Source organism: Budorcas taxicolor, chromosome 15 (assembly GCF_023091745.1).
Source record: "Budorcas taxicolor isolate Tak-1 chromosome 15, Takin1.1, whole genome shotgun sequence".
Lineage (NCBI taxonomy): Eukaryota > Metazoa > Chordata > Mammalia > Artiodactyla > Bovidae > Budorcas > Budorcas taxicolor.
Genome location: NC_068924.1, coordinates 37,525,096 through 37,544,367, shown reverse-complemented (window position 1 = coordinate 37,544,367; position 19,272 = coordinate 37,525,096). Strand labels below are relative to the sequence as shown.

Below are 19,272 nucleotides of genomic sequence, written 5' to 3'. Positions count from 1 at the left end.
CTAGATAATAAATTGGAAGAATCTTTCTGAGCTTCTCTTAAAAAACAACACAAATACATTTGAAGTAGGTTTAGTGGAGAAAGCATACTTCTAAATTTTTCTTGTGTGCCTCACTTCTGGCTCCACTGGAATCCAGAAACAACGGCTGTCTGGGGTAAAAGGCAGTTTGCTCTTTCTGCCTCCTGTACATTGCTTAGCCTGGCAGTCTGTCACTCTCCTGGGCAAGAATCCAGCTTGTGGTAGTGAGGTGGTTTTGTGGCAGAACTCCACAATTAACCGCAAGTTCAGTGTCAACGGTAGGCTGCCACCGTCGTGGCTGTGACCCTTCAGATCTGCTGGGATCGCCAGAGCTGAAGAAACTACCGCTTGTCTAAGGAGGGAACAGGAAACTTGGAAAGAGTTTGCATTGCTGTTTATTGTTCAAGATTCGGGCTTTAGGTTTAATTAAAAAAAAAAAATCCAGGCAATTTCAGATTAATAGTTACAGGTCTAATACTTTGACCAGTTACTTTTGGTAAAAATATAGTGGATTTGCATCATAGATACAGTTGTTGCTCTGAAAAAGAGACATAAAAAAGGAAAATTCTTAAAGCAGTAGAATACATTCTTTCATGGCAAAAGAAATCTAGGTACTATCACTTGAATAAAAAAAATAATTTGCCCACACATCTCTTAAACATTTACTTTATATTGGAAATCAAATCAAGCTTAATAATTTCTATAAATCTAAGAGAAAGTGTTCTTTTACTGATTTTGTGCAAATGGATGTTAAGAAAAATATTTTTCAGTAATAATATGGAAACTTGTTTTAAATCAGGTATTAAAAGTTTCAGTGAAAACGCATTGACCAATAAAACAACAACAAAAACCGAAGGGCATGCAACTAAAAAAATCTGATTTAAATTGTTTTACTTCAAAAATTTTTGAGCATTAGCTGAGTGCTTATGCATAGCATGGAGACTAAGACAGTATTCTTATGTTTGAGGAGTATATTGAAGACTTTACTATGTAAACAAACAAATAGAAAAGGAACATTTGTATAACAAATCGTAACAATAAATTCCAGTTTCATGTTAGGACCATACCATCTCTCTGCTGCTGCTGCTGCTGCTAAGTCGCTTCAGTCGTGTCTGACTCTGTGCGACCCCACAGACGGCAGCCCACCAGGCTCCCCCATCCCTGGGATTCTCCAGGCAAGAACACTGGAGTGGGTTGCCATTTCCTTCTCCAGTGCATAAAAGTGAAAAGTGAAAGTGAAGTCGCTCAGTCGTGTCCGACTCCTAGCGACCCCATGGACTGCAGCCTACCAGACTCCTCCGTCCATGGGATTTTCCAGGCAAGAGTACTGGAGTGGGTTGCCATTGCCTTCTCCGTACCATCTCTCCAGCCTCCTCAGTTCCTTACACTTTTGTTCTTCGCCACTTCATATCTTACACTCCGGCTCAATGCACTATTCTTCCAAAACTTTAAACTCACTTGCTTCCTTTGTCCAGGCTATCTTTTCTCCTATTTTATTTAGTTAATGTCTCATCTTTCAGTGAAAGTGAAAGTGAAGTCACTCAGTCGTGTCCGACTCTTTGTGACCCCACGGACTGTAGCCTACCAGGCTTCTCCGTCCATGGGATTTTCCAGGCAAGAGTACTGTAGTGGGATGCCGTTTCCTTCGCCAGGGGATCTTCCCGACCCAGGGATCGAACCCGGGTCTCCCGCATTGTAAGCAGATGTTTTTACCGTCTGAGCCAGGAAAGTCTGGAAGGCATCTTTCAGTACCGAGCCTCAAAATCTCCTTCTCTGACCCGATACTCCACCCTTGGTCTGGGTTAGGTTTCCCTCCTCTGAGCTCGCGCAGTACACTGAGCTTGTTTACATCTAAATCACAGCTCCTGTTACACTGGGCTCTAGTAGTCTTACTTTTCTAGCTTTCACCAAGAACCCTGAAGGGAAGGAACACCATGTTTCATCACTGTATCTTTGTCAGCTAGCACAGTCCCCAGCACAATGTCAGGTACTCAACAAACGTTAAATGAATAAATGCATTCATTAAGGGAGAGAGGTTCATCGCTGGCAGAAGGGAATGGTGCATAGGAGAGCCAAGGAAGTAAAAGGAGTGAGGGATTAAATATAGAGATGAGAGAGAAAAGTGAGGGATTAAATATAGAGATGCGAGAGAGAAGGTAGGCAGAGGGGAGAGAGGGAGGAAGACAGCCATCCAGACTGATACTGGGGAGAGGACAAAACTTGGAAACGAGGTGAGACGACCACACAGGAGGGAGACTCCAGAGAAGAATGACTCCTTCTTTAATAGTTCTCAAGCGCAGTTCCCAACAGTTTTTTTTTTTTTTTTAATAATGTATTCTCTTTGCTCTTTAATAATCTATGTACATAGGCCCTCAGTTCAGTTCAGTCGCTCAGTTGTGTCCAACTCTTTGCGACCCCATGAATCACAGCACGCCAGGCCTCCCGGTCCATCACCAACTCCCTGAGTTCACTCAAACTCAAGGCCATCCTACCTCCCACATGAAACTGCATCTTGAGGAAGCTTCTAGAAGTTTATACAGAAGTTTTTAATTGTTCTGACTAGCATCTAGCATGACGCTCTGCATATAGAGGGCAATCAATAAATACTTGTTGAGATGATCTAAACAGTGAGTCAAAGTGAGGTGCAGATTCTGAGATGAGTATTAGCTGGAAGGAAAATAGGTAGTATTAATACACTTAGGCAACTGCCACTGCATATTGAAAACAGAGTGATCCATTCTATACCAGAGGAATAGAATATACCTTTCTTTCCAGAGGAAAGCCAATCTTTTTGTTTTCAAATATAAGTTTGAAAACGTTATTTTTTTTCTTTCTTTCAATACCCTTTAAAGTTTTCTCCTATCTTTAGAAACTGCTCTAGTTTTGGAATTTGGAATCTCAAAGACACTGCTTAATTTACTGGCTATTCATGAACATTTCTTTTTCAGACTGCTTTATATCTTTATCCCTGAAAAATTAGCATTGCTTTATTACTGAATTCTGAAAAGTTACATTTTAGAAAGAGAACGCAGTCCTAAGCACTTCCAAAATCCAATTCAGATCCATTTTATAGTCTATTTCAGAGGTTTTAAATCTTCCTTCCTTCTTCCCTTCCTCCTTTCTCTTTCTTCCTTTCTTTCCTCCCTCTCTCCCTCCCTTTCTTTCTTTCCCCCATCTTTCCCTCCCTCCCTTCCAAAATTTTTTTCCCTTTTCTTTCCCTTCCTCCCTCCTTCCCTTCTTTGTTTCCTTCCTTCTCTACTTTCTTCCTTTCTCTTGGCCCAAGGATTCCAAAGAGGGGCTTTGGATCAGAGTAGGAGGTGTCAGAGACCTGCTAGTAGTCAGGCCCTGACCCAGGACATCACTTCAATAATGGTGTTTGTCACACAGTCTGGTCCAACTGTTTGCCACCTGCATGGACTGACTGTAGCCTGCAAGTCTTCTCTGTCCATGGAATTCTCCAGGCAAGAATACTGGAGTGGGTTGCCACTTCCTTCTCCAGGGGATCTTTCCGACCCAGGGATCGAATCCAGGTCTCCTGCATTGCAGGAGGTTTCTTTACCATCTGAGCCACTTCAGGGAAGCCCACTTCAATAACAAGTCTGCTTTTATTTGCATAACATTTATTTTGAAGAAATTTGAAAACTAGGGTTGAGAGGTGACAAAACAGAATAAGAACAGTAATTTTAAAAGCTCTTAAAGAACTGATAATCTTTATCTGCTACTATTCAACTGATCACTAATCTAGAGCCAGACATCTTGGAATGTGAAGTCAAGTGGGCCTTAGAAAGCATCACTACGAACAAAGCTAGTGGAGGTGATGGAATTCCAGTTGAGCTGTTTCAAATCCTGAAAGATTATGCTGTGAAAGTGCTGCACTCAATATGCCAGCAAATTTGGAAAACTCAGCAGTGGCCACAGGACTGGAAAAGGTCAGTTTTCATTCCAATCCCAAAGAAAGGCAATGCCAAACAACGCTCAAACTACTTCACAATTGCACTCATCTCACATGCTGGTAAAGTAATGCTCAAAATTCTCCAAGCCAGGCTTCAGCAATACGTGAACCATGAACTTCCAGATGTTCAAGCTGGTTTTAGAAAAGGCAGAGGAACCAAAGATCAAATTGCCAACATCCACTGGATCATGGAAAAAGCAAGAGAGTTCAAGAAAAATATCTATTTCTGCTTTATTGACTATGCCAAAGCCTTTGTCTGTGTGGATCACAATAAACTGTGGAAAATTCTGAACGAGATGGGAATACCAGACCACCTAACCTGCCTCTTGAGAAATCTGTATGCAGGTCAGGAAGCAACAGTTAGAACTGGACATGGAACAACAGACTGGTTCCAAATAGGAAAAGGAGTATGTCAAGGCTGTATATTGTCACCCTGCTTATTTAACTTCTATGCAGAGTACCTCATGGGAAACGCTGGACTGGAAGAAGCACAAGCTGGAATCAAGATTTCCAGGAGAAATATCAAGAACCTCAGATATGCAGATGACACCACCCTTATGGCAGAAAGTGAAGAGGAGCTAAAAAGCCTCTTGATGAAAGTGAAAGAGGAGAGTGAAAAAGTTGGCTTAAAGCTCAACATTCAGAAAACAAAGATCATGGCATCTGATCCCATCACTTCATGGGAAATAGATGGGGAAATAGTGGAAACAGTGTCAGACTTTATTTTTTTGGTCTCCAAAATCACTGCAGATGGTGACTGCAGCCATGAAATTAAAAGACGCTTACTCCTTGGAAGAAAAGTTATGACCAACCTAGATAGTATATTCAAAAGCAGAGACATTACTTTGCTGACTAAGGTCCGTCTAGTCAAGGCTATGGTTTTTCCTGTGGTCATGTATGGATGTGAGAATTGGACTGTGAAGATAGCTGAGCGCCGAAGAATTGATGCTTTTGAAGTGTGGTGTTGGAGAAGACTCTTGAGAGTCCCTTGGACTGCAAGGAGATCCAACCAGTCCATTCTGAAGGAGATCAGCCCTGAGATTTCTTTGGAAGGAATGATGCTAAAGCTGAAGCTCCAGTACTTTGGCCACCTCATGCGAAGAGTTGACTCATTGAAAAAGACTCTGATGCTGGAAGGGATTGGGGGCAGGAGGAGAAGGGGACGACCGAGGGTGAGACGGCTGGATGGCATCACGGACTCGATGGACGTGAGTCTGAGTGAACTCCGGGAGATGGTGATGGACAGGGAGGCCTGGCGTGCTGCGGTTCATGGGGTCACAAAGAGTCGGACACGACTGAGCGACTGAACTGAACTGAACTAGCAAATCTTTAGAGGCTCCTCCATAAATTGAGCTGAGGAGTCAGAACCTGAGAAGTCACTCGATCATGGAACAGTGATAGTGACTGGACAGAGTCTTAGCCCTCATCCATTCACCTTTACCCACCCTTTCCTACTTATATTCCATGATAATATGATCACCAATATGTGTAGGGGCTAAGATCCATTTAAAATTTTTAATTTTGGAAGGGAGTTTCTCGGAATCCTGCTCTAGAAATGGATTTTCTTTACATCTGGATTTTAGAGTTTAGGAAATAATCCTGTCTTCTTTTAAAAAAGAGACTGAAAGCACAAGGTATAAGAATGAGGAGTTAAGACTTATCAGAGGACAGAATAAGTGGGGAGGAGTTGCTAAGACCTAAGAAGAGGTCATGTGTGATTTTGGCTTCTTTGAGGACAAAGGAGAGAACAAGAGAATTCACAGAGAGAGCATTTTCCAAACAAGGAATGGTGAGACCCAGAGGTCCCAAATGAAAAACCAAGTGTTCTAACATTTGGGTTGAGCCCAGCAATGGGACATCTCATTTGGTGCCTGTAAGGTTAGATAGGTGGGCAGGCAGTGGCATCTAGAAGGCCCACCAATTGGGTCCTTACCAGTAGACTACTGTTTATGGGCAGAGCTTTTGGCCCTGACACTGGAAAGACCTAGGCAGGATTTTAGTTCTTCCATAATTAATTGCAGCATTGGAAGCTTATTGGTATGGGGACCTATTATGGAAAACAAAACAAAAGTCTCATCCTATAAACTGGGGCACGTGGGAAAACTGGGTCTTCCGGGTTTGAGGGCAAGGACCTCCTATTCAGAATACAGAAGTAGACAGGGGTTGCACTGCACGAGAAGGACTCAGGAGCTGGGTGGTAAGCACCAGGATCCTATGTGAGGGATCAGTAAACTGGGAGAATGAGTCCAGTGGGGTGATTATGTGTCAAGACATGAGGGAAGGCAAAGTCAGGTAAAAATGAGGCTGAGGTAGAGATGGTTGAGAAAAGTCAAAGGTATGTTATCACTTTAGGTCTTTTTTTTTTTTTTTTTCACAACAGATAATATTCGTACATTCTTAAACCCAAAGACAGGAGCTAAATAATTCTATTGGTTGCTTAAAACTGGCAAAAGAATAAATAATTTGAACTCTAAGACATGTGACCTACTAATAATCTCTGATAAAAACTGTAAAGAGAGAAGGGAGTTGCTATAAACATAGCTGCTGCTGCTGCTGCTAAGTGGCTTCAGTCGTGTCCAACTCTTAGCGACCCCATGGACTGCAGCCCACCAGGCTCCTCCGTCCATGGGATTTTCCAGGCAAGAGTACTGGAGTGGGGTGCCATTGCCTTCTCCAATAAACATAGCTAGCTGATTCATATTTTTAGTTAAGTAAGTGAACGCTTTAGTTGCTCAGCCATGTCCGACTCTTTGTGACCCTATGCACTGTAGCCCACCAGGGTCCTCTGTTCATGGCATTCTTCCCTGGTGGCTCAGACGGTAAAGAATCTGCCTGCAATGCAGGAGACCTGGGTTCATCTCTGGGTTGAGAAGATCCCCTGGAGAAGGGAATGGCTACCCTCTCCAGTATTCTTGCTTGGAGAATCCCATGTACAGTGGAGCCTGGTGGGCTACAGTCCATGGGGTCACAAAGAGTTGACACAACTGAGTGACTAACACTTCCACTTTTAGTTAAGTAAACTGATGGTCTTTGGGCATGTCCTTACATTTTATTTTGCAATCTTCTCAGTGCTGGAATTGGTTCAGAGAAGAACTGGGAAGTATGAAGAGGACTTTGCATTTTATTTTCCAGATAATAGTCCTTGGATACAAATCCTTTATCTTTGTCAACACAGAGTTTGCTTTAGTTTGGTGGTATGAATAATTCAAAGGTTGCTCGTAGCAATTGTTGTTGTTCAGTCACCCAGTCGTGTTCAACTCTGCGATCTCATGGACTGCAGCATGCCAGGCTTCCCTGTCCCTCTCTATCTCTCAGTTTGCCCAAGTTCATGTCCATTGCATGGGTAATACCATCCAGTCATCTTATCCTCTGACACCCTCTTCTCCTTCTGCCCTCAGTCTTTCCTAGCATCAGGGACTTTTCCAATGAGCTGGCTGTTCGCATCAGATGACCAAAATACTGAAGCTTCAGCTTCAGTCCTTCCAATGAGTATTCCGAGTTGATTCCCCTTGAGATTGACTGGCTTGATCTCCTTGCAGTCCAAGGGACTCTCAGGAGTCTTCTCTAGCAACACAGTTTGAATGCATCAATTCTTTGGTGCTCTGCCTTATTTATTACTCTTAGCAATACTTGGATCCTAAAAATGCCTATATATCACAGCTTTTTAAAACTGGAAGTGATTTTAAGATCATCAAAATGAAGTTGCTTCACTTTATAACTGTGGACACTGAGGCCTGTAAAAGTTACATGACTTGCTTAATGCTGGGGTATGAATGGCTGGGCCATGACTAGAAACAATGAAATGGATTTCTAGTTTACCACTATTTCCATTACCATGCCTATCCTACTTCAGATGATAACCTAAGCTTTTAAAACAACAGTAATAATGATAACAACTGTATTTATTAACAAAAACTTTAATCTGAATTTATTATACCAGAGCAATTTATTATTTCCAATGAGAATTTATAATGGGCATTTCAGTGACGCTGACACTAGCTTGCCATGCCCTTCTGTACAAGCTCAACATGTATCCATCAAGCTTCCTAATTTACTCTTTGACTGGTAATGATGAGTCCTGTTTATTTTTAAATACATTTAAAAATGTATTTGCAGAGTGCTGTTGAAATGAGATATTTTTAAAAAGAATTTCAACTGTCCTGGTGAAAAAAAAGACCCCATGGATTTTCATCTCTTAGGGCAAGCATTTGAGTAATTAATTTGAAAACTCTGTTACATATTTTTTCCTTTATCTAAGAGGCAGACAAAAATTCTGGTCTTTTTTCATCTTGGTCCAATTCTTGTGCTAATTTCACTGTGATTTCTGCTATGCATGTGAACTATGACCATATACAAAAATGGTCTTGGCTGTGGGCAAAGATTAATTGGTGAAAAATGGGCCTGTTTGTGGGATTTACCACACAGTAAGGTTTCACATCTCCCTGGAAAAATGTGGAATTAGCTCTTTGAGAAATGCAGGCCTGTCATGAGGTGCAAGGGAGAGTTTTGGAGGAGGGAAACACAGTTCAGTCACTAAGATAGTTATGATTGGTGAGATTCCAGAGCAGTCCCTTCCGTACAGCAGTTTTTCCCGCTTTCGAGTCCGTGTTTCCCACATGTAGCTAGTTTCATCAGTAATTCACAGATAGCATCTTATTTGGCTTCTTTCACGGCCAACTGATCCAAACCTGGCAATGGTCTTGGAGTGAACTCCTAATCCTCCCATTCCCTCCACCCCCAATATGTAGTTACAGAGAAAAGCCTTCAATGTGGGAAGATCTTTTCCACAACAGATTTTCCATGCTTGCTGAGGCAGAAACAGATGTGGACCCACTGTTAGTTTGGCAAGGGTGCAGGGACGATGGGACGGTAGCTCCTCCCTGAGGAAGACAAACTCGGTAATACCGACTAGGATGCTCCCAGGGAACGCTCCACGTGCGTGCTCCTCCCTAAAGCGCCACTGCAAGGGCCTGCTGCATGGCCCAAGAATCCACGCTGCTGTTGAGGACAGACCTAGCCACAGTGATCAAGGCTTCTTCCCCATGACTTTGGTGGGGACTGGCACTTACCAGGTCGCAGCTCGGCTCGGACAGCCCAAGGGTCCACCCCAAACTGGGATGGGAGTAAAGGCGGGACCCGTCGCCTCCCCACCTCAACTCGGTTTCTCTACTGGGCACTCCCCTTGGGGACCATAAGCGCCCTCTTTCCCTACGCCCCCCGTGGTGACCTGTCGGAGCTTGCCTGAGGTCTGTGACTTACCCCAAAGGAACCTGAGCACCTGGGGGGATCCCAGGATGGCGGGCTTGCCCCTTTCTATCCGAAAAGGATCCCTCCTATCCCTCCCAACCTAGATCGGTCTCCGGGCGGCCGCAAGCCGCGCTCTCCCCAGTCTGGGCACGCTGAGACGGCTGGGGTCCCCAGCCCGCGATGGGGCAGGCGGCCGGCAGGAGCGGCGGCGCCCTTGGCTGCCGGACGGGCCGGGGCGCGGGCGCGCGCAGGCGGGCGGGCAGGCGGGGCGCGCACCCGGCCGGGGCAGCGGCGGGGGAGGAGCGCCCGCCCGCCGCTCGCGCGCCCAACGGACCAGGCTGGGGCCGAGAGGTAACTGTTGCAGCCCGCGGGAGCCGGGAGGCGACGCCGACGCTCCAGTCCCAAGAAGTGCCCCGGGGAACAGGAAGGGGGAGGGGTCCGGCCGCCGACGTCCCGGAGAGGAGCCCCCTCCGCCCCTCTTTCTCAGCCAGCATGTCCCGGACCCCGCCGCTCCTCCACCCGCGCGGCGGGGACCCCGGGCCGCGGCGGCGGGCGCAGCCCTGACGCGCCGCCGAGCCGGGGGGCGCTCCGAGCGTGGGGGCCAGGCGGGAGGGAGCGCGGGCGGCCGCTGCGGTCCGAGCGGGGCGTGCCGAGCCCCCGCGGCCACCGGGCGTCCCGGCCATGAGGAGGGACGAGCGAGACGCCAAAGCCATGCGGTCCCCGCCGCCGCCGGACGGGGCCGCCTCGCCCCCCGAGAGTGTGAGGAACGGCTACGTGAAGGGCTGCGTGAGCCCCCTGCGGCAGGACCCTCCGCGCGGCTTCTTCTTCCACCTCTGCCGCTTCTGCAACGTGGAGCTGCTGCTGCCGCCGCCCGCCTCCCCTCAGCAGCCGCGCCGCGGCTCCCCCTTCTCCCGGGCGCGCCTCTCGCTGGGCGCCTTGGCCGCCTTTGTCCTCGCCCTGCTGCTCGGCTCGGGGCCCGAGAGCTGGGCTGCCGGGGCCGCCCGGTTGCGGACCCTGCTGAGCGTCTGCTCGCACAGCCTCAGCCCCCTCTTCAGCATCGCCTGTGCCTTCTTCTTCCTCACCTGCTTCCTGACCCGGACCAAGCGGGGCGCCGGGCCGGGCCGGAGCGGCGGCGGCTCCTGGTGGCTGCTGGCACTCCCCGCCTGCTGTTACCTGGGGGACTTCTTGGTGGGGCAGTGGGAATCCTGGCCTCGGGGGGACGGAGACGCCGGGGCCCCGGTCCCGCACACACCCCCAGCGGTGGCGGGCCGGTGGTTCTTGGTGCTGAGCTGCGTGGGCTTGCTGACGCTCGCGCAGCCGGGGAGACTCCGGCACAGCATCGTGGTGCTGCTCTTCTCCAGCTTCGTCTGGTGGGTGTCCTTCACGAGCCTTGGGGCGCTGCCTCCAGCCCTCCGGCCCCTGCTGTCCTGCCTGGTGGGGGGCGTCGGCTGCCTGCTGGCCCTGGGGCTGGATCACTTCTTTCAAATCAGGGAAGCTCCCCAGCAACCTCAGTTGTCCAGTACCGCGGAAGAAAAAGTGCCTGTGATCAGACCCCGGAGGAGGTCCAGCTGCGTGTCATTCGGAGAAACTTCAGGCGGTTACTATGGCAGTTGCAAAATGTTCAGGAGACCTTCTTTGCCTTGCATCTCGAGAGAACAGGTATGTTTCCAGAAAGGCAAGGTTTGCTAAGGAAAGGAGGGCGGTTTTATCGCTTCAGTTCCCGAATTGAATTAGTGCGTTTGAAAGCTTGTTTACTTCCAGGGTAAAAAAAAAGAAAAAAGAAAAGTTTTATTCTGGAAATAACTCCTAAAATACAGGAAGCTTAGAAAAACAAAAAAACGCAGAAATACCATTTATCTTTGAATAGAAATGAAATAGCAGACTAAGCATGCTACACTTTTTAAAGAGTTTGTGTATGCAGTAGATGCGTTCTCAGAAGAATGAAGCGAATTATTTGAAGAATGTAATTTTGGTGTCATTTATTTGTTGCTGTAATAATGGTGCTGTTTCCCTCAAAGATAACATACAGCCGTTAGAATGAGTGAATATATATATATAGATGTGCGAATTTTAATCAGGGTGATTTCATTATTCTTGATAATAGAGAGGACAAATCTTAGGTCTTACAATTAATAGAAAAGTGATGAGTTTTGGAACAGAGACTTGTTAACTTAGATGAAAAGACCGTTGGGGATAATTTTAAGAGGTTTCTTCCCCCACCCCCACCCCAAATTTCAGCAGTAATAAGCTAATATAATCTTTTACAGACTAACTCGTGGTCCTGTGTGTTTGTTGCATAATTAGGAGAATGTTGTAACAATTTAACCTTTAGTCTTAGTAATGTTTGGAAATATACCAAAAACATTTACAATTTATTTTCCTGTAGGTTTACATTTTTTTTTTTTAAGGAATTGAAATCATCATTAGGGAAAGAGTTTCTTTTTATAGCCTAGGGAAATCTTACCTGTTCTACCTTAGGAAGAAACTCACTAAATATAGCTACTGTTCACTGAGGATTTTACTCAATACAAGTGGGAAGTACTTGTATTGTCTTAAACCTTCACAAGGACACAGTATAGTAGATGACATTAACCTCGTTAGAGATGAGCAAACTGAGGCTTATAGAGATTACACAACTTCACATATTATCATCAACAGTGGAAGTGCTGGGATTTGAACCTAGATTTTTCAGTTTTCAATGCCTTCTTCTAAGCAGCTAAGAGGATAAAAGTAGAGGTTTGCTTAAATGGGCAAGTAGGAATTTATACCCTTGGTTTTCAGACTTTTTGATTAGTGATACATTTTACACTGGGGACCTAATATATCTGAAACAGAAATTTCTTATTGTTACTAATTCTGATTTTTTTTGCTCTTTGCTCTTCAATATAATCTATAAACTACTACACTATCTGTAGTGCTCAAAGAGACAAACACCTTGCTTCCTGAAAAGTGTTTTCAGAGGCCGCTTTTGTGGTCTGTGTTTGGTCAGATGCTTGAAAAAAATTGTTCAAAAAATATCATGTCTTTTGTTTTCTCAGTTTACTACCAGTGATAATAGTAGACAATGCCCAGGAGAAGATTCACTGTAGAGAAAAGTCATATCAACTATTTTCATAGACAGGAATAACATTGGACATTTGACTTTTTGTGAATAGATTGCATTTTTTTAACACCAGAAAAGTGTTTTAGCATAGTTTCATTACACTGGTAGACAGTTTTCCTGAGCGTAGTAGTATTACAGTTTAACATAATTGTAATGTGTTGGTTGGAGTAGTGAATTATGGCTGTTATCTTATTGATTGAAAATTTCTGGTTTGGTGCTCTTTCCATCACAGCAACCTTTTTTCAACAGTTAACCAGGTGCGGCATTGTTATGTTAGGTAGCTTTAATTGTTTTTGTATTAGCGGAAAATACAATTTGTGCTTTTTAAAAAGGGCATATTTTATTAGTACAGAAAACCACACATTCCACTATGAATAGGAACATTTTTTTTGGGGGGGGGTCTTAAGTATATGCTAATAGTTCAGGGGTTTATATATGGTTAGCTAATGTTCAGTGTCAAACTATAATCTTCTGGCAATACTAGAAACTACTAGATGTTTTTAACTTGGCAGACATTGTAATAACAAAAATTTTTACTTATGCTTTTTTCCTGAAGTTCAGCAGTGGATCTGTGGTTTTGTTTGCATGTACATTATGTGAAAGAAATTAAGTGGAAACCTATCCTTTTATAGAAGTAAAAGATTAAGAGATTTTCTAATTTTAAAAGTGCTAAACTTTGTATGTGATCATTGTAAAGTCACTCTCTTGTTTCAGAACATGAAGGGAGACAAACGGTTCTGGGTGGAAGCTGATATTGGGGAAAGTGCCCTGGATTCATAGATATTCAAGGGTAGAGTCTTGGGTCTACTGTCTTATTGGAAAAGTTGGTGAGCCTTGCTGAGTCTCAGTCTCCTGTCAAATAAGGGGATCCACCTTTCAATTCTAGAACTCATTTCTTTTAGTTAGTTTACATTTTTTGTAAGCTACAAATGAAAGTATAAATAAAACTTCACAAGTTAATAGATCTTGAAGTTTTACTTAAATGTTTAATGTTGATATTGCTAGCCTATGTTTTCCAAGGTATGATAACTGAAAAATATGAAGAAATAGTCCGTATTTTTTAGTAGAAAGAACTTTTCTTTTAACCCCTATATGTGGACATTCGTTTTTGGATTGATAAATTTATTACACTTTCATTTCCGTACGAATTTAAACATTTATGAACATTTTTGAAAAGCATTGAAAACTCATGTCAATAAAAATGTTTTTAATTGTGTGAAAGTAGATGTTAAGTAATTTTTAACATTTAGATTCTTATGTTGGATACAGTATTGAAGCATAATAGCATATGTTTGTAAAATGTGATTTTCACAGTTAGGTTTAATGTTTAGTTTCTGCTGACTATGTTCCTCCTTGGGTTAATGGAAAGAAGCACTAAGTTTGTAGTATATTTGCCAAGACTCAGCTGAAACTAATAGGAAGTTAAAAAAAAATTTTTTTTAGTTGCTTACATGAGATACTTTGACCAGAATTTAACAAACTACATTTCTGTGTCTAACTATACTTTCTACAGTGGAGATTTCAGCTGTAAACCAGATCATTTTATGTGTGATGGACTAGGTAAATACGAGGTTAGTCTGTTTGTGAGATATTTTTCTATACCTAAAATGCTGAGTGCTTTCTAAATGGTTAGGTAAATATTTAAAAATTCTGTGGCCTTAAAGCACCTAAATATTATTTAAAGTGTTAATTTTATTTGAAAAAGGATACACATGTAGTATGAAGGTTTTAAAAAGATTTTAGTTTAAGTGATTATTTATTCCCCTAAAGGCATAACCTTCTATGGATTTTTTAAAGAATACTGTGAAATTTGGCCAATTCTAATTTCATGTTAATATTTTACAATGAAACATCAGCCTGCATAGTGTTTTTTATGCTTTATTTTGTAAATATTATATGTACCTTGCCATCAGAGTTATCGTTCAAAAGCAGATTTTTATCAAATCACTTGCTCTGTTTCAGAAATGTCTTATGGCTTTTCATTGTACACAGAATAAGGTTCGTGCCCTTGACCCTTACTTGGACAGCCCATAATAGTCTGTTTTTAGCCTTGTGTTTTGTTTTTTAAAAAAGCTGTTAGAACTTAATGGAATACCCTTTCCCCGCATCCATCCATGGCTCTAGCTGTTTGAGGACTGCTTATTGTGCCTGATGTGTATGTAGAGTTTTTCTTTTGCTTTTACCATTCACACTGATTGAAATCTCCTTTAAGAAATGTATTAAAATGTGTTAAGATTAAGAAGCCTTTCGATACCAAAGGGATGCTCAAATTAAGTGTATAAGCTGAGAACAAAACTGCGTCATAGCAGAGTTGGCTGTGTTTAAAAATAAAAGTTGACAAGTCATGTGGAGCAGTGATGTGATGATGTGTGAGAGAGTATTTTCATTATACCACATGAAATAGTAACATCTCCATAGTTTGTTTTCCCATACAGAGTGGAAGGTAAACAGGGCCAGCCATAAGTAAAACTTTGGCTTTAGTCAAGTTTAGTGAAGTTTGTTTTTCATGTCCTCTGATTTTTTAAATCCTTCTCAGTGGCAGGCCCTTTTCTGATTCTTTTTCCTTGTTCTCTTTCAGTTACCAAGTCAGCCTGTTTCCTTAGCGATTTCTCCTGCCTTTTTAAACCTTTCCTAAAGCAGAAAGAATCTATGCATGCTGGAAAAGTTTGTCTAGAAATTAGCACGTTTATATAGATATAGAAGAGAGAAAAGAGAGAAGAGATTTATAGAAAGGAAAAAAATTCAGCTCTGGAGAAAGAATATTGTTTCTAGGTTATGACATGAGATATTATTGGGATTCAGGACTAGCAGCTTCCTCTTGACTCCAAATTCCCCTAGTACTTGCTGTAAAGAGCATGTGCACCTATGGTCATAGTTTTCCAAGGCTGTACTTAATTTGCCAGCCATCTCCAATTACTTGATCAACAATGTCCCTGGTAGTGGTGGGAGAGAAAGGGAAGTGAGAGACAGGAGGTACTCTTGAAATCACATAGTTCATGATGACCTTGTAGGTAAACTTGGTACCTGATATTGTTATTTCAGGGTGACTTATTAGGATGCAGCTGGACTCAAACTCAGGTGCTTTCAGACACAGAGCCTATTTACGTTGTATGTTGAGGAAGGAGGGGAGGTGAGGAAGAATGGAAGTGAATGGACTGTTCCCTGCCTTACCTAAGGGCTTTCAGTTTGAACAAAACAAACTGGACAACTGTGTTAGCCAAGCAAAACTTTAGTAGAGCTGGGTTCTGTCTGTGGGCAGTTCCTGGCAGTTTATAACATTGTTCAGCGTATCATTTACAAGCTGATTCATGTTTATTTATGAGATTGTTGGAAGTCTGTTCTTGGAATTTGGGGAAGAGGAGTTTTTCCCACTTCCTCTTCTATAGCCTAAAACTTTTTCTCCAGTATTGATTTACCTGGAAGGTATCTTATCCTTAAAGATTTTCCCTCCTCTATCAGATAGAGTACATGATTTGGTGGCTTCCTTACATTTTGTAAAACTTGCTTTCAGCATATTTTAAAGTTAGTTAGCATTTATATTTGTTAATGAGAAATGCCATACATAAAAGACTGTACATATATATATTTTAAATATGGTTTAAGGAAGAAAATAAGACAAAAAAGAAAAATATCAAGTATTTACCACTCATTTCCTTTGTGCTGACCTCTTTTGCATCCCCTTTTCTCTGTCCCAGAGACAATACATTTATCTTGATTTATTTTTTGCTATTCATTCCTTTGCTTGGCTTTATAACTCCCCTGAACATGGGCTTCCCCAGTGGTTCAGTGGTAAACGATCTGCCTGCAGTGCAGGAGACAAAGGAGATGTGGGTTTGATCCCTGGGGTGGGAGGATCCCTTGGAGAAGGGAATGGCTACCTGCTCCAGTATTCTTGCCTGGAAAATCCCTTTAGCAGAGGAGACTGGCAGGCTGTACTCCATAGGGTTGCAAAGAGTTGGACACGACTGAGCAATGACATTTACATAATAGAAATAATATGTTGTCAGTATTGTCTGCTTTTGAACCTTAATAAACAGAATCATGCTATATGAATTTTTCTGTAACTTTTTTGTTTGACTTTTGAGATTCATTCATGTTGATGTGGATAGATGTAGTTCATTTTTCAATGCCGAATAGTACTTCATCTTACGGCCATAATAAAATTTATCCATTCCACTGTTCATGGACCTGTGGGTGGTTTTCAGTTGTTTGCTATTATCTACAATGCTGCTGTGAAATTTTTTGTAGATGTCTCCTAGGTGCATGCATGCATCTAGAATTGCTAAGTTGTAAGGCTTTCCTGGTGGCTCAGTGGTAAAGAATATGCCTGCCAATGTAGGAGACTTGGGTTTGATCCCTGCGTTGGGAAGATCCCCTGGAGAAGGAAATGGCAAGCCACTCCAGTATTCTTGCCTGGAAAATCCCATGGACAGAGGAGCCTGGCAGGCTGCAGTCCATGGGGTCTCAAAGAGTCAGACATGACTTAGCGACTAAACAACAACGAGGTATGTTCATATTCAACTTTACTATGTGTGGTAGGCTGAATAATGGTACCCCAAAGGTGTCCATGTAATAATCCCTGGAATTTGTGGGTATGTTACCTTATGTAGCAAGGAAACTTTGCAGATAGGATTAAGTTAAGGACCTTGAGGTGGGGAGGTTATCCAGGCTTATCTTTTTAGACCCTATGTAATCACATCTTCCTTAAAAAATGAAAGAGGAAAGCAGAAGAGATTGGAGAAGGAGAAGTGACAATGGAAATAGGATTGGGGTAATATAAAGTGAGACTCAGTCTACCTTTAGCTTTGACAGTGGGAGAAGGCCAGGAGCCAGAGAAAGCAGGCAGGTTCTTGAAGGCAGAAGAGACAGGGAAGTGGATTTTTCCAAGTCCTCAAAAGTGGCAGCCCTTCCAGCACTTTGATTTTAACTTAGTGAGACCTGTGTCAGACTGTAAGATGATAACTCAGTTTTATGTGACTGAGTTTGTGGTAATTTGTTACTGGAATGTATTAGTTTGCATTAACGACTAACAGTTTGCATGGGTGGCTTAAATAACAGAAGCTTATTGTCTCACAGTTCTGGAGTCTAGAAAGCCAAGGTCAGACTGTCCCCGCGTTGGCTCCTTCTGAGGACTCTGCGGGAGGATCTGTGCCGTGTCCCACCTTCTGCTGGTTTTCCTGGCGATGTTTGGCATTTTCCAGCCTTTCGATTTGTCACCCCATCTCTGCCTTCATCGTCACATGGCACTCTCCCCATGTCTCTTCTTACAGTCTTCCCTCTGTGCCCTGTCTCTGTGCCTCAATTTACCCTTTTTATAAGGACCCCAGTCATATTGGACTAGGGCCTACATCCTAACCACCTCATTTTAATCTGATCACCTCTGTAAAGACCTTATTTCCAAATGAAGTCACATGCTAAGGTATTGAGAGTTAGGACTTTAGTATATCCTTTTTTAAGGGACGGGGTTCAACCCATACACGTAGCTGTAGAAAACTAAGACCCTCTGGGAAGCTGAATTGTTTTTCAGAATGGTCACACAATTTATATTTTGCTAGTAGAGAATGAGAATGCCCTTGAACCAGTGATTCCTATTTACTGACTTGAATTTTTGTTTGTCTAATAGAGTGTGAAGTGTATTACTTTGTGATTTTAATTTGCATTTTTCTAGTTACTTAATAAGGCTGAATATATTTTATGTTTATGGAGTGCATTTATTATTCAGGGATTATGTGTTCACGTCTTTTGCTGTTTTAAAACTTCAGAGTTTTTTTTTTTCTTAGTTCATGAGTTCTTTATATATTTTGGACATAATCTTTTATTGGTTATTTTGTTGCAAATATCTTCTTCCAGTTTTCATGGTGTCTTTGAAACTGAGGTTCTTATTTTTGATATTATCAAGGCTACTAGTCTTGCCCTCTAATGGTGTGAGACCCTCTGTGTCTTCCCTATTGGAAGTCATAAAATAGACACTTGTGTTGTTTTTACAGAGTTTTAAACTTTTGCCTTTCAAATAGTTTTCATCCACCTAGAATTAATTTACGTGTATAATGTGATATAGAGGTCCTAGCTCATTTTTTACCCACATAGCTAATTTTTAACCCATATACCCACTTACGTCAACACAGTTCACTGAAAAGTTTATTTTCCATTTATCAGCAGTGCTGCCTCTGTCCTATATCAAATTTCACTATGTGTATGAGTCTGTATCTGGCTTCTCTGTTCTGCTTCACTGATTAGTTTACGTGCCCTGTGTTAGTACCACACTGTCTTAATTACAATAGCTTAGTGTGACAGTATACTGTAAGTCCCCTCATCTTATTATTCTTCCCCCCCCCCCCATCTATTCTTTAAATAAGAGTCTGCCATTTATATTTGGACCTTTGCTTTTCAATATAAATTTTAGAATAAGTTTCTCAGGTTCTACAAAAATTCATATTGGGATTTTGATTGCTATTCAGTTAAATCTTTTGAACAATTTAGAGGAGAAGTTGACTTTGAAAATTTTAATTGTATTTTTCTAGAAATTTTAGTATAACTTTTCAAATTTATTTTCTTTATGATATCTTTTTATTATGTTTAATTTGTTCAACATCTGCTTTTTTGTCTTCTTTTTCATTCCTAACATCGTTTATATCTTTTTTCTTTGTTTCTGAATCAGTCCTACTAGAAATTTGTTTTCTAATCTTTTTAAAAAACCAACTCTTGGGACTGGTACTTGTTTTATTTATATCAGCTCTTTTATTGTTTCTCTTTTTGAGTTTATTTTCTTGTTCCTTTTTTTTTTTTTTGACTGCACTGCAAGGCTTGTGGACCTTATTTCCCTTACCAGGGATTGAACCCAGGCCCTCGGCAGTGAGAGTCCTAACCATTGGACTGCCAAGGAATTCCCTCTTGTTCCTTTTTTAAATTTATAATTGAGATGCTAAGCCTATTTTAACTTTGAGCTTTTCCA

The 19,272-nt window shown here is 42.3% G+C and overlaps 1 protein-coding gene across 1 annotated transcript in view; it reads left to right on the top strand.

Moving 5' to 3' along the window:
- The first annotated feature begins 9,898 nt into the window (after window positions 1-9,898).
- PDE3B (phosphodiesterase 3B) overlaps window positions 9,899-19,272 on the top strand; it is a 177,609-nt gene continuing 168,235 nt past the window's right edge. Inside the window, exon 1 of the mRNA XM_052652560.1 lies at window positions 9,899-10,876. Coding sequence (XP_052508520.1) covers window positions 9,899-10,876 — 978 coding nt within the window. The remainder of the gene's footprint in view (window positions 10,877-19,272) is intronic.